The following is a 26420-nucleotide window of genomic DNA, read 5'->3' on the forward strand; positions in this document are numbered from 1 at the left end:
ATTGTCAATGCAGCACAACCACCAACACTTAGGTTGGGTGTTTGGGTGCATAATGCTCGTGGTGGCTAATGTAGCTTGAGTCACTCGCCTCAGGCAGAGATCAGGAAAAGGTTGCAGAGGGATGTTCAGCTCACTTTTATCCAACACCACACCACCACACTTTTTAAATATATTTGTGTACATTGAAGTCTTCAACGCCAACTGATGCCAATCCTTTCAATCGGTCTCCTGAGGCAGTATATCAGACTTCTGGCAGCTTTGGTTCCACCAAGGGATCTGTACTAGTTGTTTTTCACATGCAACTAGACTTTGAAATGTCAAATTGATGTTGGCCCCTTTTAATTGTTAAATAATTGTCATATTAGTGAATCGTGAAAAAAAAAAATTTAGTCGCAGCCTTAGTAACAAGTCTATTAAATTCTAGAAAATGTACTTCTTTAAAAGCTGAAGGGCCTTTTAAGTGAGGTAAAAAGAGAATGGCCAAAAACCAATGACGCAGACGCCGCACATTGATCCACCCTGCTTCATAAAACGCCCACATTTCTTAAACGCCCCACCATAGATTTGTTGTGCAAGATTTCTGTAAAAATATTAAACCACATCTCCAAAGCAGAGCTAAAATGCCCGGGTGATGTCACAAGCCATTTTCTCAGACTTGACAAGCTCGCCCAGAGCCACAGAAGACGCTGTACACAAGATATGGCGCACTGCTGCCGACTGGAACGAGCTACCAACGGTGGACGGGTGGAGTGCTCCTTTAATGCATGTTGCAGCTCTGAAGTAGAGCGGTTACTCACTTGAAAAACAACGCAAAGACTTGACACGCACTATTAACTGGCAGCTGCCAAGCAGCCGTAAGCAGTCCTTAGGGGTGGTTCTGTTAGACCGGGATGCTCCCAAAGTGCTCTCTTACCCGAGCTCAGGGACAGCACCCACACACCCTCTGAACCTTCACAGGCCCCTCATGAGTCCGGTTAGTCAGACTCTTAGTGGAATTCGCACTCCGTCACTCACAGGCAGCTTCCTCGTTTAAGTTGTTGACCCACAGAATGAGAAGGGAAAGCCTCCTGAGAAAGTTGGTCAGAGCTCATCCAACTTGCTAAGGACTTCTTAAAAGTGTGGTGCTGGACACGACATAAGTTTGACCCGATAGCTGCGTTTTTAGCTAAAGTAAAATACGCATTCAGGTTTTGTCCCTGCCCATTATTCTGGTTATGTTCTCATCTAGATCACCACCACAGTGCTTACGATCCATGCTTCTCCCAAAACTGCAAGCTTTCCCTTCCACATTAGAGGCACCGACACAAAGCAGTACAGCCGGCACAGGCTCCAGCACAGCGGGGATTTCACACTGATCTTCTTCCGAAACATTTGTAATTAACATTCCCCCTCACTCCAACTGTTTCTAAAGCTATCAATATCCCAGTAAGAAGATTTAACTTCCCCGAAGAGCCAGGAAACGAGCTGGATTTGGCAGGTCAAAACGTGATTGCTCAGTGTGTGTGTGTGTGTGTGTGTGTGTGTGTTTGAGGGTTAAGTGAAAGGTTTACGCATTTGTGCTGATTATCCTGTTATTTAAATGCTGACACTGGAAAAACATTTCATTACAAAGTCATTTTTATTAAGTTGAACAGCGAAGAAATGTTACCAAAGTGGCCCTCTTAGCATCTCCATGACAAGAGAACAATACATTATGCCCGCATCAAAATACAGTATAAATTATATTCGATCAAAAGCGTCGATGGACTTTGTGCCATTTCATGAGTAGAAGCAAGACAACAGCAAAGCATCCTGAGCTGTGACATATAGTATGGATGTATTGTAGAAGAATGCTGAAATATACATGACATATCATGCTTTAAACAGAATGGGTAATGACTAAATTCCTGATAACCGGTCATTTACAGTCCATTTCAGGTAGCGCTTAACCCACCTGGGCTTCAAAGAAATGACACAGTGGCCCTCAAAGGACACATTTCATCAGTCATCATGAAACACATCACACACAGCACGACAAAAATAGAATTCAAAATTAGGTTGTTGGTGGAATTAAAAAATAAGTTCAGGTTTTTACTTTGTACAGATACTGAGGATGTCGTTGCAGCACATGCAAACCTTCTTAGTACTGAGTGAATTCCTTTGATGAGAATTTAGCAATGATACGCTCCAACTGTCTCTTTGCTTCACACTGGGGGAAGTTACTCATCTCGTAGTACTGCGGGGAAATTTTCACCAGCCTAGGAAAGAAAGAGAGTAAACATTAGTCACAGAAATGGTCTTCAGTGTTTACTTGTGGGAGAGCGCTGTTCTTCCATATTCACACGGCGACTGCCAGTGAAAGCTCAAGTTTGATACTTAATTGTCGAAGCTCACATGGGGGGGAAGAGGAACACGGGCAGTCGCTGTACAAGTGTGTGCAAACAATCCTCCACTGGTGAGGCCTACATTTTATTATGAAGTTAAAACTCATAAAACCTGTGTTAGCTCTGTACTCCGGCACTCTAGAAGGGTGAAGGCTAACTTTGAGCTTTAATTAATAAACCTGTCGTCGTTATATTCCCCCTCCCATTTATTGAAAAAAAAGGTAGATGTAATAATGTCCAAAATACACAATGTGTATTATGCTTCAGTCCATATTTAGTGGTGTTTCACAAACAACATTTTCACCGGGGCCGAAAAAACGGAACGTATGAAAACCTCAATAAAAGCTTCGAGTGCAATTTAAAAAAATAACGGACAGCTAGTGGACCGTGGGGAGATATTTGCTTTAATGGACAAAAAGTGTATCGGATTAGAATCACAGCGAAGGCAAAACCAAACTTTTGTAAAACATAGCTATATTTAAGTTGTCTCAGCAACTTATCTTACAGGACCGTAGAATTGTAGGCCATTTCATACTCTATAGAGACATTTATCTTTTTGGAACTTTTCACACCGAGCATTTTGGCCGTCGATTGTCATCAGACAACTACCCATGACGCCGACTAAAGCAAGCCTCGGTTGGGCTCTGACCGACACTAAATACAGTGCTGTGTCGACACAGATGGCGCTCTGACGCTGCTGCTGCTCTGCTAATGTGCCGCTCTCAAGGTGAGAGAAAGAGGACAGGCTCCTGATCGGGTTGACACAGAACAGGTGTGGGTGTCGACACGTCTTACGCCGTCCATCAGGATATTTATATTAACACGGAGTGAACAGTGTAGGATTTGGATCCAATTTCAGAAGACTGAAATGCATTGGATTATATATATTTTTAAATGTCCTCCGACAACATGTTTAACAAAAGGTAAGAAAGGTAAAAAAAATCTCTCTATGAAGCTACTTCAAACAAATAATATTCTTTAACCAATACACATGAAGTGATTGTGTGCGGATTAGTCGAGCACTAAATGTATGCACTCCAAACCGCATTTTGTAATTAAATGCAACATTTCTTTCTGATAATTCTCTGTACAACTGAAACTTACCATTCCGGTTTGATGTCAGTGCACGTGCGGATGTAATTCTTGGTGGTGAGCACAAACTCGTTGTAAAGCACCCACTCGGGCTTGTGGTCCAGCACAGTGGAGGGATGCAGCTGGACGACTTGGTTGTCCTTCGCCGTCAGGTAATGGCCGGTGCGTTCCAGGTGAGCGATCTGTTCACGCCACAGAGAAAGAAGAGGATCAGTAAGGAGCAAATCCAGCTCACAGAAATACAGAAGAAAAACATATATTCATTTAATTTCAGTCATTAATTTACCTTGACATACACATCACAATCTTATTAGTTAATTACTACCATTTTTGATACAAAAGCAGCCCGACGCTGCAAACTTGTCTGTAAGCAGGCAGTGAGTGATTTTCCCTACTTTAGAGATGCTAGGTAAAGCTGCAGTGGCTGTTGTGATTAACCAAGGCAATCAGTCTCAATAAAGGCCTTTCCCAACAAAGACATGGTTTCACAAATGCCGTGAAAGCTCCAACATGAACCACAAATTTGTCTCCAAGATAAAGGTTAATGTTAACAAATATTTAAATATTAACACCATAATTCAACTTGTCAGGCTGCTTGTTTCATGTAGCCCTGAAAACGGCTTCTTGCAAAATGCCATTTGTTTCCTTACACGAGGAGCAAATTGACTTGATTTATTTTTATGTGTATAAAGCAAAGCAGCTGTGTGTGTGTGTGTGTGTGTGTGTGTGTGTGTCAATGTGGTTATCCATTGCAATTAACATCTCAGCAAAAAAACAAAAAACGTCTGTATTGGGTTTTGCACAAAAACACTTATTTTTCAAATGATTTAACTAAACAAACAGGGGCAAACTTCAATGAACATCAGAATAACGCTGGAGCTGGATATAACGACTGCCTTTGCACAAACAAGAAATATATATTTAAATGTAATGATGTATTGGCAAAGAGAAAGAAAAATAAGTCAAAATGGCAACGAACAGGCTTAAGAATAATACCCACACAGCAGTCTTCACAAAGGGACCCTGACGTGACTGACCTGCATGAAGAATCCAGTGACCAGCGCGCGGCGGATGTTGGTGTAGTAGTCTCTGCTGTTGAACTCGGTGCTCCGCCGCGGCAGGTTGAAGCGGTCCATGATCCTGGACAACTGTTTGCGCACGTTGTCCGCCGACGTCAGCGAGCGGTAGTTGACAAAGTTCTCGTAGCACCACTGGGTGTTGTCGTGGTCTGTGTGAGACAAGAGCAATTTAGAGTGTAAGGCAACTCAAGCCAATGTTAAACTATTCAGTGAAACCAAGGGGCATGAAAGCGCCACTCACTTTGTTTAAAGGCGTGGTAGACGTTGAGCAGCGTCATGTGATCGCCGTCGATGTGGGCAAAGCGCATCTTGGACTCGTCGGCCACCTTCTTAGCCTCCGTGGGTCGGACGAAGCACTGTGGGACTAAACAAGGTTGGTATAGGCCCCAACACAGCCGCCCATAGGGATAAGTTAAGCAAATCCCACAGACAGGAACAAGGCCTCAGCTCAAGAGAGGCACAGAGCACTTCACAGGGCACAGTGTATTGCGAAGTGTTTACGGTGGAAAAAGATGATGAGGGTCAAAGAGAAGGGAAGGATGGGTTCTCCGTCCCGATGCACTACAGTATGGCTTTATACAAGCTTCAGCAACCACATGGCACCCATTTTATAGATGCTATACTGCGAGACAAATCAGAGCTGAAGAGTTCATCCAGAGGACTCAGGTTCTGCCGTCTCCCCTCTGTGAACTTTCTCTGGGTTGCTTAATGTCAAACCTGCTTAATTGTGGTTTTAATGGGTAAAAGCTGTGTTTATTGAGCCTCGTGGTTGGTTGCTGTGGCGGCACCATTCTCAGGTGTACTTTCGCTGCTTACTCTAATGAACTCAGCAAAAACCTGCCGTCCTGAAACACCTGCTTGAAGTGCACGCCACGTCCAAAGAGCTAGTTAAATCCATTTCCCCACTCTCAAAGACCCTCGCACTCCCTTCAAAAGGCGTCAAGATTCATCTCAATGAGCAGCATTCTGCTTTGGCAAGCCGAAAGTGCAATTACTGCTGTAGCATGCTGGTGCTGCTCCAGCTACACCTATACATTTTGTACAGTTATGTACTTTCCCCCTTCCTCACACGTAATAGCTGACACCACTGTCTTTATCCCATACTTGCTTTGTAGTTAAGTTCAATAGGAGGATTTATTCTGAGTAGTTTTCAACTTCTGGGCTTGACTATCTATTGTTCATACAGATTAAGTCAGTTGTAGGTGAAATTTGATGACGAGGGCCAATCTAAAACAGACTGAAGGGTCAAAGAATGCAAATACATTAAAGCGACGCAACAGAAGCTGCTCTGTATTTCCTTTCAGCTCACTGGTCATGAGCACAGGAAATGGAAAGAGTAGCAGCTCAGACCCACACATTTAGCCAGCCCTGAGCATTACCTGACAACATGGCAGTGATGGAGAGGATCTCGTTTGAACAGTTGAATTCACAGCTGGCGATGACCATCTTGGCCAGCTGGGGGTCCAAAGGGAACTCCGCCATCATGGAGCCCAGCTCCGTCAGGTCACCGTCGTCATTGAGCGCTGCCAGGTAATTCAGCAACTCCAGGGCTCGCATCAGGGTCTCTGGGGCTGGGGAAGACAGAATGGGAGAAATGGGCCATTACCAGTGTTCCAAGCCCATGGGCAATACACACAGATGACAGAGCGAGGGAACAATTTACAAAACTGTCATTTTATCATCACAGCAAAACTTGAGGAGAACCATTTGGGGTCTTTTCAAACACATGGATCCCCAGATAGATTTATACCCTTGTTTTAAATTGTTGGTCAGACGAAACAAGACGTTTGAAGAAGTCACCTTGGGCTTGGATTATTATAATGGGGAAATTAATTGAGAAAATTGGCAGATTAAATCAAAAATAATCATAAGTCGCAGCCCTATTTAAGTTTTACACCAAATAATACATTTCTCTATTATGGCATTTCAATAATGATCTGACACCATTTGCTTTAAGATCCATGTTAAATTTGGCTGGTCGAGCGTTTAAAAAAAATCCTGCCTTATTACAGGTTTGGGTCTTCAAAATTGAATTAAATATACCATTTCCAAATATTCACATTTAAGAGGTTAAATGTAAAAACACAATAAATGAAGAAAAAGTAATAATTGTAATTGATTACTTTGTAGATAGATAATTAAAAAGGGGGAACTTTGAATCCATGTCATGTAATTCAGCCGTTATCGGATTAAGATAAAAACTTGCTGGTAGGCTCAGTGAAGGAAGTGATTTGCAACTCTAACAACCAAATTACACTTAGGCGGACGGCCAAGAAAAAAACGTTGATAAAACACCCCAGTTCCAGCTCCTGCTTTACTCAGACCTTCAATAGAAGACAGATGCGAGTTCAGAAAAGACAGAGACAGTAAAGCGGTGGCTAATTGGTGGCAGGGAGCATGAAGTCAGTCAAAATGAGGAGGCTCCCTATGTGTGATGCCCAGAGTTACTCTAGACAGAAACCTAGCGGAGAAGTAAATCATGGCAGAGCTCATTTTTCATCCTCCTCTCAGGCGATCCTAAACAACTAATGCAATTACAGGGGAACTTTCTACTTAATGTTTAAACACAAAAGGCATCCACCGTTTGGTGAAAAGATTTTTCCTCCAGACGCAATTATTGACCTTTGGCTCCCGAGAGCTGAAGCCTAATGACCAGTTGCATGTTAACTGAAAATTAGCTTCAAGCTCAGGCTGCGGTGCTCGTTCACTTTCATTTCTTTCAAGTGTTTCCAAAAAAAATTCAATTTAAAACAGCAGGGAGGCATTTTTTTTTTTATGATTACGAAATATTGATTTGGGGCATCAAAGCTACTTTTTTTTCTTCCTCTTTTCACACAAAATGAGTGCCGGCCACATTACTTACCACACCATTGGCTTGTGTTGGGCTAAACAAAAAAGGTGAAAGTCTGATTTCCAAGTACTGCTAGGATGATGAACCAGTGTGGAAATTCAATACACACACACAACGCGGCTCATCAGAAAGTAAGTATTGACTCTCAACACACAAGAATCCGATATATTAACCAAGGGCCAAATCAATAAGACGAAAGGCTAAAGGTACATTAAACCACATTGGCGTCGAAAGGTACTTCTTTGGAAATGTCACGAGGCAAATGAATCCCACCCAGCCAAGTCCTTGTGTAAATCGCTACTGATTTCTTTTGGATTTTCCATTTGGTTGGCTGGCTCACGCCTTCGCTCCTGTGTTTAGTGAGCAAAGAGAGAAATAAACTAGATATTTGAGCATTCCGCAGTGAAAGGAAAATCAAGGTTTCCATTGAGAACACGGACAACCTGAAATGGAAAAGGCCACTGCCGTTTGGGGCTGACATTGTTGGTCATCAGGGAGATGATACCTAAATCAAAGTCATCGGCGTTGAAATCTAAACATCAAGGAACAACAATAAAAACACATTTTGCCCTGGCATTATCTATGGCTTCAAACCAAGGGGTTTTGATTGCGACAATTGCAAGAATGTCCACCTACCTATCCACTCATTTCGGATTTGAAAAAGGCCAAAAATATATATATATATTAAAACACATCTTAAAACTCATGTAATGCTATTGTTTCATCCGCAGAGTCTTAACTCTCCAGAGAAGCTTGTCAATATACTCGGAGGTGGGCCTTTGACACGGCGTATCAGAAATGATCCAGTGTAACTGGATGCTATAAACCTGTCGAGGAACTCTCTCAGACTCAAAGCAGAATTCACCCGTTGCACAGAAACTAGCTCCAGCGCTCAGGAGCTAGTTAGGAGAAACCTTCTGCCATGAGTGGATCAAATAAATAAAAGATAATCCTCCCCTTTCCCTTCACCCCACTGTTCCCAGTTAGACAAGGCCAATCCCACATGTTGACGCTTACTCTCGCGTTTTGTGAGAAATGTGTGGGTGGTGGTGGAGGTCAGTCACGTTTCACTGGAGGAATATAAAGGGAAGGCAATAGCCAAGGTGATAGTGCAGCTATTGATGTAACCAATTTCATTCTCAAAATGCCGTTTGCCACAGTGGACGGGGAGAGATGGGTTTAATCTCAGAGGTGAGATGAAAACTATATTATGGTGAGAAAAGGGGGGAGGGAGGGCTGAGGATAAAGATAGGGAAAGGAGGGGTGGTCTCCGCGGGAACACAGTCTCCTGGAGAATGCCATAACTTTCTTCTTTTTTTTGGCCTACATCCAGCATGATTCAACTGAACTTCAAACCGCATAACACTACCGTGTAATCCTCGTCTGCCAGAGCGCTTATAGTCAAATCTCTAACATTCACTATGCAGTATTTGATATCTGCCAAGATCATTTTATCTTCGCTTTGTCGTTTCCCCCAAGCTCCCATGAGAGACAGCCAACCCAGATTTGATATCGAAACAACTACGGTTCAACTAAATTAAGATTTTATAGCATTTTGTTACGGCACTTTTAGATTAATATGTCACTGATCAAAATCAAGAGCTCACTATGATTTGATATTGGATGAAGCGCAACTGGTGTATCAGTCAAGAGTGCAGCCGAACAGTTCTCATGTAGTCGGAATAACGAGTCAGTCAAAAACAGTTTTCCAAAATAAAATACAGGTAAAACTAGATTAAAAGATTCATGTAATCCAGACCTGGACCCCGCCACCAACAATGAAAACTACTAGAGCATAGAGAGAGGTCAATACAGAACAATACAAACCATAAATAATGTCAGAAATGGGGTTTGATTATTTGAACGTCTTAAAGATTATAATTTTAAATACATCTCAAATGTTTTTTTGCCTTTATGGGACCGAATGCAAAGTAATATCAAGACGTGATTTCAAGTCTGTCCGACGTTACTCCAAGACGAGAACAACACAACGTGACTGATCTGCCCGAAGAACACACAAGTTCTTTTTATACCAATATAAATTATTCTTAGTCGGGTTTAGCTGAACGACGTGTATACTATATTAAACGGATATTTGTAAAGTAAATTTCAATGACGTTTCGAAAACTTCCCCAGGCCTAAAAATTGCTATTTTCCAATTCAATAATGTTTCCAGGTTTTTCATGACCGCAAGAACCATGTAAAAAATACTGAACAAACACACACAGTACAGAGTGCATATTATATATATCAATAAAAAAAGTAAAACAAACCTGGTGGGTCCATGAAGTCAAAGTGCACCAGGTCATCAATACCCAATTTCTTCAGCTGCAGCACCACAGAGCCCAGATTAGACCTCAGAATCTCTGGATACGTGTTGTCCTATGCCAGTGAAGAGGTACAAGACAAACCCAAGGAAAAATGTATTATTAATTAGTCGGGGTGCCTATTATCTCCTCACGCGTTGCTCATATGTCAACTTGAACAGAGACCGGGAGTCTCGGGCATTTGAAGGGCTATTTAACTTGTTTGAAAGATTCCCTTTGCCACTCAGTGTGACGCGAAGGAATTAGCCTGTTAAAGTGGAGCGCTGGGCCTCTGCAGGTTCATTTGTCACAAGGTGGCTGTTACATGAGCAGAGGTTCTGAAGAAGGGTGGAGGCGCTGGGGTTTAGCACCAAGCTCTTGGAATTATAACTCAGCTGAACTGGGAATCATGGATTTGTAGTGCAAATATTGCATAATGGCGATCTTTTCCAGCAAGAGGGCTGCTTTGGGGGGGATACAAAGTGCTTGTGACATTGGAGAATGTGAGAATCAAACACCTCATAGTATCTCTTACCATTTTCTTACCTGCATTTCTGTCTTGTAAGCTTTCTCTGTGTAAAGGCGGAAACACTTTCCTGGGCGTGTACGTCCAGCACGACCAGCTCTCTGCTGGGCCGAGGCCTTGCTGATGGCTGTAACCAAAAGGGATTCCACTCTGATACGTGGATTATACACCTGATAGGAGAGGGGATAGATGAATTTAAAGTAAGTCATATTAAAAAAAAAAAAAAAAAAGTTCAAACTAAAACAGATTTTTCAGAGGTGAAAGAGAGAAAAAAAAGAAGCAAAGTGACCAACTAAATAAAAATATATAAAAAAGCAGACAGACTATCCAGCACAATGCTTATAGAATCTCTACTGGTGCCCTGTGTACGACTTGGCTCCAGGCTGGTGAAATGTCAGAGGAATAAATAACTGGCTTTGCCGCTGTCAGGTGTGCACTGCTGTGTTTATCTGGGGATTCTCCGGCAGCAGACGCAGATGATCGCGACAGATAAAAAAGGTGGTGGGAGAAGATGGGTGGGTGGTGGAGCAGAGGGGAAAGCTAACCTTTTGCTTGGCAAATCCGGGATCGATTACAAACACCACGCCGTCAATGGTCAGCGACGTCTCGGCGATGTTTGTTGACACGACAACCTTTGGAAATGAGAACGGATGGGTTAAGAAATGATCCAGTGTTTGGAGGGATCGGCAATACCCGATACGAGACCTTGCATTAAAATATTTTTTAGGAAATACATTCTAACACGCAAGCATTGAAATACAGAGATTTCGACTTGGACATTTCATGAATTAAGGTAGTTAAACAATCACAAAGAGTCACAAATCATAAACCTTCTTCAACATGAGTAAAGGAGTGAAGAAACAAGGGCAGATATCTGCTATGCTTTCACTTGAAAAACAACGCCTGATGTGAGCCAGTTGACTGAAGAACCTTGCAGAGAGGCCACTACAGTGCACTGCACACACGCTGCCTAATGCAAACCAACAGGGGAGTAGCCCAACAGTTTCTGCAATCAAGTTCAATGTGCTATCAACGCATTTGTGGCGAGCGCTGCCTCGGTGCTCAGTGTCCCATCCAAATGCATTACCTCTGGCCCTTTTGGGTTATGCGATTGTGTGTGTGTGAGGTTGTGGGTTCTGTCTGAATGTCCTCAGCATGCTGCTAGTTTCGTTGAGATGTCAGCATCCCTCTCTTGGAAAGGTTTTTTAAAATCACAGAATACAGTTGATGTGATGGTTCCTCTTCAGTGGCCTGCTTTTTGCTCGACAACGATGACTGCTTTCCTCCGGGCATCTTTTCTTGCCACTACAAATGTTTGCATTGTTTCCAGTTTAAAATATTTACAACATCATTGACGACAGGAAAATGTTGTTATCGTATATCCATAGTGGACCAGCTATTATTTGTGTAGACGCCTTGGAGATTTGACAGCAACTACTTAATTCTCAACACTAACACGTAGCACTGGAATATGTAAATGTATGGGCACATCCAGTCCTTAAAAAACTGGTGAGACAAGACACGGGTGATTTGTTGAAAATAAAATGCAGTAGTGTGACAATGAAACACTAAAGTTGGAGTTGTTGAGTCACCTCGGAGCACACGATGCATACACCTTTGTAGGTGCAGGTGTTATGAAGTGAAAAGACACACCGAATGCAAAGCTGGATGCAAAGAGTTAACAAAGTCCCGTCGTAGATATGAAAACACTTTCGGAGTAGTTTTTGATTTAGAGTTCAGCACTGATTTCCCCCGTCGATGCCGCCACCACATCACTTGGTGGACGTACTGCGATCAGGCAGTATTGTGCTTTAATTATATGTATTCCCAACAGTAACTGTGTTTACATTCCTTCATTCACTTTGTGAAATATAGGGACTGTGGGCTATGCATCTAGTTATACAGCTGGAGTTACACCCACGTATTTTAGACTGCACTTTGTCTTATCACGAGAATATTTCAAATACTTCTCCATGCAATCGATGAGTTACTGCTACTTTTCTTTCGTTAGGATAAGCAGCAATCGTGGCGAGATTTGTGCGAGATGTGCGTTACTGAAAAGGACAACAGGGTACTTCACACCAACGTGCCCAAGTGTAATTGTATTGTATAATTAGGTGGTAACCACCCTGCAATATCAGCCAACTAAGTGTTAAAGGAGGCACCGTTTGTGTACATTCCATTGTATGTTGACAGTTCTGGGCATAACATTTTAAAGCAAGCGAACACATACCCCACGCAATTATGATCAACTGATAATGGTGTCAATATCAGAGGTGGTTTACCACAGTGGTATAGGAGTGGCGTTGAGCATCAGGGCAGATGTCATTGTTCAGTGTCTTTGTACAGAAATGTAGAAAGAAAAAAAAAAAAAGAGGACAAAATGAGAATAAGAAGAGGGGGAAAACTGTGAACCAGCACCATCTCCCAGTCTCAGATATTTTTGCATTACAATTATCCCCTATAGCAGGCTGTCTATATGAAATGACAGTTGAATAAATAAATACAAAATTCAAATGAGTCACATCACCCTATGGTCTCTTGCTGTCAGCATATACACAGCGGGAGGAGGAAGACAGATTTGTAGCTGCTCTCACGCAAACCTTGACCGCCGCTAGGGTGTGTTCCCCTTACGTAACAGTTCAAACCGACTGGACGGAGAAACCTTTTGGATTCATCTTAGCACTTGCGACTGCAGCAGCCCGGATCATAGCCCACTCTAGTGGCAACTGCCACTCCACTGTTATAGCTTAATATGCAAGTGGGTGTTTGGACAAATGCCACTCCACACATCAATATCCTTCCCTTGCTAACTTGCTCAACATCTACCAAGACGAGAACAAGCTGTGGGCTGCCCGAAGCAGCCATTTGGTGGTATCTAGTCTGCTTTTTTGGTCGTCCTTGTGCTAAAATGCCAAGCACAAAACCAAACATTTCTCTATAGTCATTGCCGATACCGGTCCACAGAACCAATTTTGCACACTTGACACACTTCCTTTGTAGCTGTGCCTCTTCAGCTGTCTTCAAGCTGCGAGCCTTACATGCTTTTTAAATCCCGCCTTTTAAGAGAGGATTTCTCTTGAGCCTGAGAATGCCTGAGTGTTTAGTTATTAATGCCAGGGAGGGCCTTTTCCCACTCATTCAGACCTTGACCCTGGATAATTCACCTGACAAAAGACACATTCTTCTTAGTATTCAAGCAGAGGAATAAAGAGATGGCAATAAACACCTGTATGAAACTGATCAGAGAGCAGTATCTGGCAAATGGTTGGGTTGTCCGTGCATTTCCTGGATGAATGGCTCGATCTGATTGACATGAGCACCCCGTGACAAATGTGAGTTGCTTAGTTTTGATAGGTCAACTGAAAATAATATGGGCCGTCAAAAAACACAACAAGCTAAGCAGCAACACACCAAACTCAACAGTTTGGTTCAACGATGCACATATAGCCCATTTTCACAGTCTGAACATAGCGGGCAGCCATTACTCGGCTTTTTCGCTGTCCTCAATCTGCTTAAGGGACGTGCTCCTGAAACATAATTTATAATAACTCTAAATCAGAGTTTTTCAGAGGTTGCCGGCAGTGCCGTCAATCGTTATTGGTTAGGCAGATGTGTCGTCACATTTCAGCGAAGAGGACGACAGAAAACATGAAAACAATAATTTTACTACTGCAGCTATAACAGGACAGCCAACAATAAAGGACAACAATGGAGAACTCTCGAGGAGACCAGAGAGCTGGAGTATGTTGCTAGAAATTAAAACGGTGTCAGGGAAAAAGTTCTCAGTGTCTGGCACAAATGGAGATACAACATACTGCCAAAAAGTGCAGGGAAACAAATCTGTAACAACCGCTGCCTTCAATCTCTCACCAAACAGCACAGAAAATGACTTGGTAGGTCTCGCTTTTGCCTTTCAAATGGCATATATCTGAAATGTCCCAGGTTTTAAAATACAATGAAAACTCAGGAAAAAACAGAGTACCAAAGACTCAAACGGTTCCTAAAAGATTAGTTTGACTGAAGCTTCAGGGAACGGGCCGAGTTCCTGCAGTGGAAAAAGGCCCTCAGTGGCCTAAAGATACAGAGGAATTACATCGTCACAAAACCTATTAGCCACACTGTGGCAGACTGAAATTAAAGTGACTGTCCCAAAAATAAAGAGACAGTGTCTCATGACAGACACTATATGCCAGCAACAAACGTCCCAGCAAGGAACGAGAGGCATGGAACGCTTCAAAGTCCGCTTTCCGAATGGACGAGGCGAGGTTGCCACTGTCCTGCATGTTGGGACACAGTCAGTGCTCCAGCAGATGCCACACATGACAACCTCTCACATTTCATGATCATATGGGTGGCCTCATTGACTGCATTGATTCTGAAGGATTTTCTGGGCTGGGGCCATTACACTGAACGCAGGCTGGCTCCTTCCAGTCTGTTGCTGCACTGGATAATCCTGGCTTCTTTATCAGTAATATCATTAGAGCATCATCTCTGCATGTTATTTCTGGGTTATTACCTGCAGGAGAGTAAGTACTATGGCTAACGCGGGCCATCTTTCACATTCCCTGCTGGGGAAACACAGCCTTGTTGACAAATAAAGCCTTCCCCTGACTCGGGGAAAAGGAGAGCGTGCCTTGAGCTGCATCCGCGCACCCACGTCGAAAGCCCATTGAAACGGATACGCGGCAGAATCACGGGTGACATTTGAGGGAGTATTCCAAACGTGACAATGTTAAAAACAAAACCAACACTCACACATTTGTTTGAAACAATCTCTGAGACGCTTTAAAGCAAAGTGAGATTATAGTCTTTGTTTGTAATTAGTCAATTGCTGCCTTGGCTCTAAATGATTAAACTGTTCAAAAATAGAAGATCAGTGGCTTTCCTGGAGAAATAGAGCAATGACGGGCAAGTGCTTTATGTTAATTGAGAGGTGCCTAATGCAGTCGTTAGCATGCGTAGCTGCAGCCATCGCAAACCTTAATTCTTTTTCACTACTTCCCTTTTGGGCGAGCTTGGATGACATCTCTGCAGTTTTCAATTGCTGATCTTGAGGGGAAAAAAAGGGGGATCCACTGTAATGTTCAGAGGCTGAAGTGGTGGCGGGCTCGACAGTTCAGAGGTTGAACGGTCACTGAATTCACTTTATTTCCTGTATTAACTTCACTCCCAACTCAAAGGAATTAGGTGAAAATTGCTACAAGATGTTCACCAAGCGGAAGAACCGCTTTTAAGTTGGCTGCCAGTGAAAAAATGATATATATTTTTGTTCCTCCTAGTTCCATCACATCAGATGAATGCAAGTACATTTACAGGGTCTTGCCAGTACAACTGCAAGAGCCACATAATATTAAAATATGTCCCGACGCAACCACTGCTCAATTCCATGTCAACTCTTCTTTGAACAGCAGACGCAAACACTGAGAATTATATTTTAAACTTAAAAAAAAAGATCTCACTGGCTAATCAAACTACTGAGCCTCTTAAGCCTGTGCCACACACACTTAGTGAGTAAATATAAATATATATACATATACATTAATTTAGAATTTATTTTTTATTGCGAGGAATCCTACTATCCCAAAATCCAGGTTGAATTGAGCGTTTTACAGTATTGTGGTGCGTTTAACTTTGAAAGCCCATAAATATTGCCACTGCAGCCTAATCTGCCTCAATTAGAGGGGTTGTAGCAATGAGTCATTCATCAACACTGTCCCCCATCAGATGCTAGTGTTTGTTTGAATGTTTGCTCATTCACTGGCAGTGATGATATTCTGATATTCTGTCAGATCCCCAGCCAACAGTGTGGCAGCGCAGGTGGTGCCGCTACTCTGGTGATGAGCCCATCTGAATCGAAACAGTCACACAAAAGGGAGGAATTGTCTCGCGTCTGTATCAATGAGAGGATCATCCACACCTGTGAGATTAAGTGATTGAGGAAGAACCGCCAGGAAACTCTTGTTTTGGATCAGCTCGCATATAAAGTGTGTTTCACATGCTTCAGACGGCAAAAGGGCTAAGGCCTCCTGTCTGAGCGGCAGAGGGCCTGTGCAAACGTAGTGGAAAGATAAAAACGACTGAGAATGCAGTGCTTTCCTCAGGCTCAGAGGGCGTGAGTAATACCCCAGTTATAATTTAGAGCAGGGAATCGCATGCCGACAAAAGCAGCAAGGGGGGGAGGAGAAGTCCCGGTCCCTACCTTCCAGCTCTCTTCCTTTACCCACCTTGTTCCCCATCTGGCCTTTTTACACTAAACCCACTCATTTTCTCTCAAACTCCCCTCTTCAACTCCTCCCCCTCTCAGTGTTTTTACAGCAACACGGCAGTTATACCTTCCTTCCGATGGCACCACTTGGTTTATTGGGTGGCGGTGGCTCGAAGATCCTCTGCTGCTGCTGTGGAGGCAGCGTGGAGTACAGCGGGATGATCTTGATATCACCGACTTCGGGGCCCAGGTCGTCGACCTCCCTCTTGATCCGCTTGCAGGCTTCATCAATTTCCTGAAAGACGCAAGTGCAACAATTAATCCAGGTTGTCACCTGTGTGTGTAAACAGGGAAAATCAAACAGCTTCTGAACAACGGCGGTGAATCTGGAACCGTGGTTCCCTGCTACAGTACATTTGTTCTAACTATCGCTCCATCTGACGGAGGAAATTAAACCTGGACTGCAGTATGCTTTGCTGAGCTCCCTGTGGCCCTGTTGTCAAATGCAGCAATCATGGAAAACATGGAGGCGCACGCTCCGAAGGCACACACACAGAGCCAGACAGACTCAAACAGGGTTCATTATTCCACAGTGCCGTATTGTAGAGGGGAATGTGAGATGAGACTGCAGCACTGATGCATAACCAGCGGCAAATCATGGCAGATCAGTTTAGTGAAGCTGAACGTTCTGGAGCCGGTGGGCTGGCAGACAGAGGACCCGAGTAGCGGCAGGAATAAGAAAGCATGATACCGAGCACGGGGCTAGAGCCCTTTCTCTGAAGGCCTGTTGGAATACACTATTACATGTGCTAAATATGCCGACACATTCCACAGGCACCCATCGCTTGGACCACATTAGCTCATAGAAACTTGTATTATGTCACGTGCCAGCATACACATTTTTAATCACCATACTTGAAGGTTTGAAGTGCTTTCTGGTATGGCCTAAAACAACACAGAACAGCTTTTCATTTTCCAAGTAACTCCCGCTGTTAAGAACCATTTCCTTTGTTTTGCTAACAACAATTATTTAATCCTCATGAAGGAGCGATTACCATATGCGTCACGTTACAGCCTATACTGTTGCACCACCTGCAGGCCCGTGGGAGCAATGCAGCAATTCTTCCAAAAGAGAAGTCATAAGGCGACGATGAACAGGAACCAAATGTATCATTCTGATGCTTAAAAGACAGACAAGTGTGAATAAAGAGCTCTGATGTAGCCCATTAATATTATTTAGTAGGCTACCAAACTAACCCACAAAAACTTCTCAGACGTTTTGTCTTCTTCTCTGAAAGAAAGCATACTGTGCTGAAATCAGTTTAAGCATGACTGAAGCGGACATAATTTGTACCGCCGTGTGAAGCCAGTAACCCTTGCCTTGACATGAGAAAGCACCGCGGTTTCCTGTTATCCTTCTGGACCGCAAGTATGTTATTAGCCCTGTCGTCCCCTTGTTCATCGCATTAAGTCGAACCCCGCTGATGGCCATGTACCCTTTTAATCAACACACTGACAAGTGGAAAACGGTAAAGCTGAATGGATTGGTAAAATTAGCCTGGGTATTAATAGCCTATCAAGCCTCTGGATGCAGCAGCTGCCATGGAGAAAAAAAAAAAAAGGGGGCCTCTTTGCCAAAGCGCTGGAAGCAAGCTGGCTGTCTGTCCCTTAGGGACATCAAGACAGAGTGTGTGTATGTGTGTGCATGTGTGTCTTTGTGCGCACATACACACGTATACAGGGGGCAGTTGGCCAGTGTTGGGAACCTGTCCACTAGCTCTCCCTGCGACCCCAGAAGCAACAAACTACAGCCAAGCTAATAACCGACACATTTAGGCACTCCTCTTGACTAGCAAGCAACCCCCCGCCAATCCCCATGTTTTGATGTTAGCTGCTGAGGGGGAAGCTTAACTATTAGGACTTATCTTTGCTCAACAGCTGTGATAAGTTTCAACTTTCTTGTTTGGAGTTGGTGCTTCGGTTCTATTTGTTTGTGGGAGCAAAATATCTCGCATAAAAACTGGAGGAGGGAGGAAGAAAGTCCCGCTCAGTTTGCTTTCCTCCGTTATAAATTAAACAGTCAGATAAAAAGAGTGTATGGCTTTGCTATGGATCTGCATCCCAATCATTAGTCTACATCAAAGTCGCTGGGAGAATGAAGAGGTTAAGGAGCGCTCTAGGGGCGTGCTGCAGCACCCTTTGAACACCCATCTCTGCCAGACCTACCACACATTAACTTCTTTAACCCAATTAGGACGGGGTGATAATGAACTCAACGTGGGAGTGCTCTGAGTAATGCCTTAGCTTGACACAGTGCGGGGTGGGAATATAAAATCAACAAATTACATTTAACTGCATGAGAAACGTTCAACACATTGCTTGCAAATATCCCAGACTGTTCTACACATTCACAGGAGTGACTATCAGCGTTTCTAGCACTCCGAGCAGCTGGGATACTACTAAATCTGAAATCAATTACCAGCCCTCGAAGGAGACCACTTCAAAACACCATGCCCTCCAATGACTTTATCCCCTTCGTAACAAGCCGCATATTGATCCTGCTTTGGCAAATGAAAACTGACGTCGGTGTCCTGCCACAGTCAAGCTGATGTCGAGTGACAAAATAATTACTGCTAATAAACAACATGTCACAGGATGTGATTGGGGAAGCCAGGAAGACAATTACATGAGTTTGCACAGATGAAAAATAAATAAATGGTACTTTGTAACAAAAACGTTAATACTGAATTCTAATGTGTCATTTTAATCTCCAGAGCAATTTGTGCTGTATTGACACAAGTTACATTTTCCTTTACAACCACTAGGAATCACATAGTCTCCAACACCATTTTGTCAGTGCTGAGAGAATAATCATACCAGCACAGGCACTGTTGGCTCTGACAGGCTTCTCCTGTCCAGTGATCAGGACATTTGTTGCTGCTTTCCTGTGCGAGCGTGCGTGTATGTGTATGTGTACCCTGCTGTGACCAAATTCATCATTTTGGGCGTGAACCCTGCCCTCTATTACACATCAGTGGACAGCATTTGCAGGGAGGCAAAAAATAATAATAAATGACTTAATTTCAGAGATTTGTGGAAAGGGCAGTAGGTAGGTCACTCCTAGTTTTTTTTTCTTCTTTGTTCTCCACTGTGCAAATCCTGGTGGTTCCCAAGCAGGCATATCACGTGCATTAACATCTATCAAACTAAGGATTAATAATATCCTGTGCCGAGGGTGCACGAGTGGGCTCATGTATGTAACTCATCTATGTAATTAGATTAATATGCACACTTTTAACTTTGGATATGTATAAAATCTTTGCCCAAGTTTATAACCTTGTTCGTTTGGACAAAGAAAACAATATACATGTATCTAGCGCTGTAAAGATAAGTCGATTGATCAATCGTTAGTTGACTGATGAAATATATTGACTGATATTTTTGTTTTGTAAGAAAAATTGCATTTGAAAATCTCAATCTCTAAAATAATTGTGACGGACATAACCTTCTGACATTTAAGTCCAGACGTTTACGAAATTTGGAATCGGCAGGTCAGATTTTGGAATCCTTAAAAAAAGAAAAATCGGAATCTGCAAACAAAATTGCAATGGGTGCATCCATTTACAAACATAGCTCTTGTTGAACACAGGCAAGCCGTAAAAACGCATCTAATTTAAAACCTATGGAGTCGTACCTCTTGTCCAGTGAGGAAGAGCAGAACATCGCCTTCATCCACCTCACACATGTGGAGCTGGATCACCGTGCGGATGGCCGCCTCCAGGTAGTCCCGCTCTGGTTCGGGCGTGTAGAAAATCTCCACGGGATGCGTGCGTCCAGGGATGGTGAGCAGCGGGCAGCTGTCAAAGTACACCTGGAACTTGCCGGCATCGAGCGTGGCACTCATCACGATCACCTGACGGACAAGGGCACACAAAGAGAGAGAAGTCTGTAAGGGACAATGCATTCACAAAAAGTAAGATACAACTAAAAGTAAAGATAGCAGAATGTAAATGTGGCGATTCTGGGAGTAAGCGTAAGTAAGTGTCGAATGAGTTAACAGTTTAAACAGCTTGATGATAATTGAGGATAAGGACACATACTAAGTGGATAAGGGTGCAACCAAATACAGAATAGATAATGAGTGCAAAAAGCTACACAGCATGACTAATGCTTTGAATCAGGATTTAGGGTGCGGGCGCTGCTACGATCTCAAGACGGTGTCTATGGTGTAAAACTTGGCATTACACTCGAGTCAATGACCTACACAGAGCTATGACAGTCCATGTTCCTGATGTTGGGTACACAATGTTCTCTCCAGAGCCATTAGATAGAGCGCATTAGGATTCTGATGGGAAACGCACCTCACATTTTCAATCTCAAACATTTTCAGGGGCCAGTGTCTCGGCATTTCGCTTTACGCTCTGCGAGACATCATAATTGCTCTTAATCAAGGCAAATTAAACTTTCAAATTTGGAAAGGGATAGGGATGAAGGGGATAGAGGAGTGTGGGTGGGTGATCATTCCCAATAACCTCGAGCTCATTTAACAGTCGGCGAACAACAATCTAACCTTTGATTCCACACTGACAAACAACCAGTCATTATCCATCTGCTTTATGAGAGCGATATCTGGCACAGTCTGCCGATAAAACTTCCGCCTGCCTGTACACTCCATCCACACATTGCCATTCTCCCCCTGGTTGATTGGCTTAAAATTGGGCTGACTCTAGGAGCAATCTGCACTAGTGCTGCGGTGCAGAATAGATGTGCATTTCTGAGCCCCAAAAGCAACATTTCTCTTTCCTCAACAGATACACAGCTGTCAAACACTGTCGGAAGAAAATGTGACAAAAGGGAGGTGACAGAAGAGGGACATACCCTGCAGGAAGTCGTGTTTAGGGCTTTGACAATGCATTAAAGGCATTAAGTGGGACATATTTGCAGAAACAAAAATCTGACTACTGTCAAAAATATTTTCAACACCACGTCTAGAGGTGCAAACAAAATAGAAGTGAGCTGAATATTCTGAATAAAAATGTACACAGATAGTTACAAAAAGATTTAGAAACTGATTAACTTTTAAATTAATCCACCTGCGATCAAAGGATTGCAAGACCTAATCATGAAAAGATCTTAAAAGAAAAAACTGTGTTGTACCTTGAGGTCTGCCCTCTGGCGGACCACCTCTTTGAGGACTCCCATGAGGATATCGGTAGCTAATGTACGTTCGTGAGCCTCGTCCAGGATGATGACACCATAGCGCTCCAGCAGAGGATCATTCATGGCCTCACGCAGCAACATTCCATCTGTCATGTACCTGGACAAAGAAGACATGCAGGCTTCATCAGCATCATCTTTTCATTAATATCTTTTAAACACCCTGCGTGATGAGCAGAGCATTCCCATGCAGACCAATTCCCTCGCCAAACTGCTGTGGGCAGAACATAAACAAAGTGGGAGGAACTTTAAAAATCAAGATAGATGAGAAAATTCTTAGTAGTAGTTTACACCATTAAATCAACTGCAAACATTGTACGACCATTTTTGGTCAATATTTTAAATGGATTTTTATTACAATTTTTGCTAAAACTGTTCGGAGCAGAAAACAATTCCGCTCCGATGATCATGTGTAAGGACACAAACTCCGTCAGCTGTTAAAGCCGACTGAACAGCTGTGAGTCGGCCGCAGTCATCAGAAACCGAGGTCGCTTCAGAGGAAAGGATGTCTCATGTCTGTTAAAACATACTTCATTCATAAAACAAGGAATTATTAAAGTATCAATTTAGGGGCCGTTGTATGATGAGGGGGAAGCATGTTTGCAGTTGATAACATCAAAAGTAAAGTTAGGCATTGTTGTCTGCTTCCTGACTCATTTAAAGAAAAGAAAAAAATAGAGAGATTGTCTATGTGGTAAAAGAGATAAAATGCTGTGAAGGAGAAAGAAAGAAAGAGATCATTTTGATTGTTTCACGGCAGTTTCATTCTAAAGCATAAATACAGAAACATCAAACACTAAACAGATGATTTACTGTCGACACAGACACTTAGTTTAATTTCTTCATTAAATCTCACAGTAAATGTCGTCGCAGTGAGACAAAAAATTGCTTCTTTTTCGCACTGAACTGCAAGCTGCAAAGCGTGATTACCCGAGAGACTCTGTAAGGTCTTTAGCCTGCTGTGGAAACACAGACAACGATGGGCTGGATGAACCTTTTTAGATCAATGTAAAGCAGTCCCGGGACTAAAATGACTTCAAGGTGGAAATGCAGCTTTTGTCATTGGTTGTTCGGAACATAAAAAGAGACACGAGGGGAATATTTCTAACGAGCCTTCTTACTTGAGCACAGTCTTGGCCGAGCTGCAGTCCTCGAACCTGATGGAGTAGCCCACCTCTTGGCCCAGCATGACGTCCATCTCATCAGCAACCCTCTGGGCAACGCTCATGGCCGCTACTCTCCTGGGCTGGGTGCAGGCCACTGCCCTCTTTGTTCCTGGCATTGACCGCACCATGTCCACGCACCACTGGGGGATCTGGAAAAGGGCAGACAAGCCACGTTGTGAAAGACAGTCACAGGAATGCTCTAAACGAAAAGGTAAACTAGGGAAATTAATGCAGGACAGATGATGTAGGAGGGTGAACCTAATCAGTGGCTGTATCCGCATACAATAAACATTCAAGAAAATAAAAGATTGTATAGTACTATTACTTGGAAGTGCGTCACTACAGTTTACCATGTCTTGAAAAACAAATACATGTTCATACCAGTCAACATTTTAACGGACGGCGTGTTCTTGCATAGAGCTTAAATACAGAGAAGCAGCTTACTGAGAGCGGCTCGAAACGAAGAGTGTCTTACTTCCACTCTATTACGCTTGAGGTTCGGATGACTGCCCTTTAGAGATGATTCAAATCTTACAAGTCTTTGAAATGTCATCCAATCAGAAGAATACAAAAAAATGCAAATGACAGGTTTGGACGAGGTAAACATTTCCAGGACAGTGTAAACATATGTTATTAGTGCTTACAGAGACTGACTGATAATATTCAGAATGTGTTTGGTGGAATGCCTGTATGCTACCTCCTTTGTTCATGACAATAATTTAGGCTGCATTTGCATTAAGACAAGAGTCTTTGTTTGGCTGAGCAAAATACTAATCTCTAGAAATACCAGCACTGCTGATTTTTCCATTTATTTTATGAGCAATAACCACAAATGGCAATCTGTAAAGATCCATAAATGTAGCTCCTACCTTGGTGAGCATGTGTGTATTTAAAGGTGACTAACAAACTAACCAGTCTTTGACAGTCTGATAAATGTGTGGAATACAAATGATGTATTGCATCATCAAGGCTAAACGCACTGACTAGATTATACCAAATCGTTTAGAAAGTGTTTGGAAGATGGTTTGTATTGCCCTCAGGAGGCTGCTCAGGCTCAACTAGTAATCTACTCTAATTTTCTCACTTTCAAATAATAAAAAGAGAAGAAAACAGGCAACCCAAAGCTCTTTCAAGAACTTTAAATGAACTTAACAACCAAACACTGTGAAACTGCTCTACTGTTTAAATGCATAATCAGTTCTTTGCTCCCCATTTTTATTTACAATAGTACTTTTAAACCAATTATATTAGTGGATTTTATTCGATGTAACATTAAAGATGGTTTTATGGGGCAAATTACAGAAACGCATCTGTATGTGCCGAAATTGCAAAAACATTCTGCCTTGTACCTGTGTGGTTTTTCCGGAGCCCGTCTCTCCCACCAGCACAAAAGACTGATTACACATCAGGATTTCAGTGAAGCGCTCTCTGTACTCGAAGACAGGCAGCTGCAGCCGCTTCTTCAGGATCTCATAGTAGCGTGGCGTGTGTGGCAGGTTGGTGAAGGGGTTGATCTGCTGCTGAATGGGGTTTGGCTTAAGGAAGCCGCCACCGGCACCGCCTGCAGCTAGGTTGTTGGGGACCCCGGATGGCTTCACCTCCCTGTCCCAGACACGTTCTGGGGCTCGGTCCCGGTCCCGATCCCTGTCCCGGTCCCTGTCCCTCGAACGCTCATCACGGTCTCTTTCCCGGTCACGCCTGTGAGAGGAAATGCATGAAATTAGGATTTGATGAAGCATTGTCACACAAACTAACCCATGTAACCTACCAAAGAAATGCAACAAAACCTAAAAAGGTAATGTACACAGGTCACTGCACAGTCTTATGCAGTGGTGCAAAAAGAACACAAAGGTTATGAATAAACTGTGCACAATCCACAAGTTTGTTCTACTATTGCAGAACAATGCATTCACTGCCTTTAGAACAGAATGTGAACCATTAATATCCGAACATAAGTTTGACAGACATGGTGCGAGTAATACTGTGGCAGATTAAACTTTGAAATACTACAAAGTTCTTGGATCAGTTATGCATCTGCAAGGCATTGCAACGATTAATGTATACTTTTACTACTAATCAATATTAAGATGTGTCTAATGTGTCAATGACATTTGTGTACAGAGCGACAGAAATTAGCAAACAACAAAAGTGCATCATCTGGTTTGAAACCTCAACACCAATCAGCTTGCTTGGCTGTACGCATCTCGACCACTCGTGTCCTTGACGGTAGGAAAGCTACAGCATGCACGTCGAATGAGGCCAGGCTCTTATTGTTTTTGTACGTGAATATAACAGTGTATCGGTCACACGAAGCACGCAATCCATTCGACGTTGTCCCTTTGGGTACATTCGCATTTCGCCTGTCGCTCCAGTTAAGTCAAAGCGACGTCAAATCCAGGGCAGTGACCCTGAGAGTAATCGTGGTGACTTTGACAACTGCTGAGCAGGGACGGTGATAACCTCCTCGGTCCTACTCCACTGGCCTACCACACCCACGTGGACGCTGAGCGGCCTTTCAATACTCCCAAAAAGAGAGCGCGACCGACCGACCGTGGACAGTCATTTGATCCATAGCGGTGACATCTCATTTCCGCTAAACGGCTAACATGAGCCTGGCTATGAATGGGTGGTGGTGGTGGTCCGTGTTCAGTTTTCAGCTCCCTTTCAACATGCTGTTAAAGCCTCGCGCCATAACAACTAATAATTCATTAGGGCACGTTGACTTGGGCTCGTGAAATGCGCGTCCTTTCTCTGGGGGGAGTGCTAGCCTCGACTCGCGCTGGCTAGCACGTAGCCACGTGCGGACCGGGACAGGCGGGCTTGTTTGCTAGCTGGGTTAGCTTACGGTACGCTCGCCACTCGACTGGACCACTGCGCGACCCGGCAACAAACCCCCGGCAGTCGGATGGCCATGTGGTCACGAGAACAATTGTGCATTTCCAACACATACTCGCTATCTAAACGTGCGACGGGCTAACGTTAGCACGGCTAGTTAGAAACGGGACAACAACAAAAACAGCCGGAAGAATTAACCAAACATTTCCAACAGCCGGACGCGTACAGGCGACGCTAACGTAACATACCCATCGGAAGGTCTTTTTTTACCCGGCGAACACTCGTCCCCCAGATCTAAACGATGTCGCTTGAACATTTTGCCACCAGTATCTTCAAACAGCGGCTTTAGCAGCTTATTATTCATGCAGCTCTCTCCCTCAAACACCAGCAAAATGGCGACCGGAAGCGCTTACCTCATCATTATCCTTGACAAAACGACTCAAAAAAAGCTGCGGTTTACTGTGAGACCCCGCGAGCACGTTGAAAGAAGGTACTGGCTTTACTGAGCCCCGCACATGTTGCGGTCCGTGAGCGCCGATCGGAGTGCCTGCAGACACGATGCAGTGGTTTTGGGGATGCGGGGGAGGATGTGGGAGGTCTGCTGTCTCTCGGTCGGGTCGGGATGGTGATGTGCCCGCCAAACCGAGCGCGCACGCGCACACACGACCGTTCCCTCGCCTCCTTCAGCCCAAAGCTCCCAGTCACTGCAGTGCAGGATGCTCCGTGTTTAGTCTCAAGCAACCTCGTTGTTATTTAGTTGGTATGCGTGACTATGCA

The 26420-nt window shown here is 43.5% G+C and overlaps 1 protein-coding gene across 2 annotated transcripts; it reads right to left on the reverse strand.

The window, feature by feature from the left end:
- Positions 1–1639: 1639 nt before the first annotated feature.
- On the reverse strand, positions 1640–25959 carry dhx15 (DEAH (Asp-Glu-Ala-His) box helicase 15; the record flags this gene model as incomplete). Of its 2 annotated transcripts, none has more annotated exons than XM_079216056.1 (14): positions 1640–2237; positions 3468–3637; positions 4493–4683; positions 4776–4898; positions 5914–6105; positions 9659–9767; positions 10238–10387; positions 10763–10849; positions 16553–16720; positions 20120–20338; positions 21583–21742; positions 22764–22957; positions 24158–24506; positions 25892–25959. In XM_079216056.1, 14 exons carry the CDS (start codon positions 25957–25959, stop codon positions 2120–2122), a joined length of 2298 nt encoding a protein of 765 aa, XP_079072182.1. In that variant the 3' UTR covers positions 1640–2119. The 2 variants fall into 2 exon arrangements, with proteins under 2 accessions (XP_079072182.1, XP_079072181.1); XM_079216055.1 differs by having other exon boundaries at positions 25883–25959.
- Between the last annotated feature and the right edge of the window lie 461 nt (positions 25960–26420).

Source organism: Taurulus bubalis (genome assembly GCF_910589615.1).
Source record: "Taurulus bubalis genome assembly, chromosome: 3".
NCBI lineage: Eukaryota > Metazoa > Chordata > Actinopteri > Perciformes > Cottidae > Taurulus > Taurulus bubalis.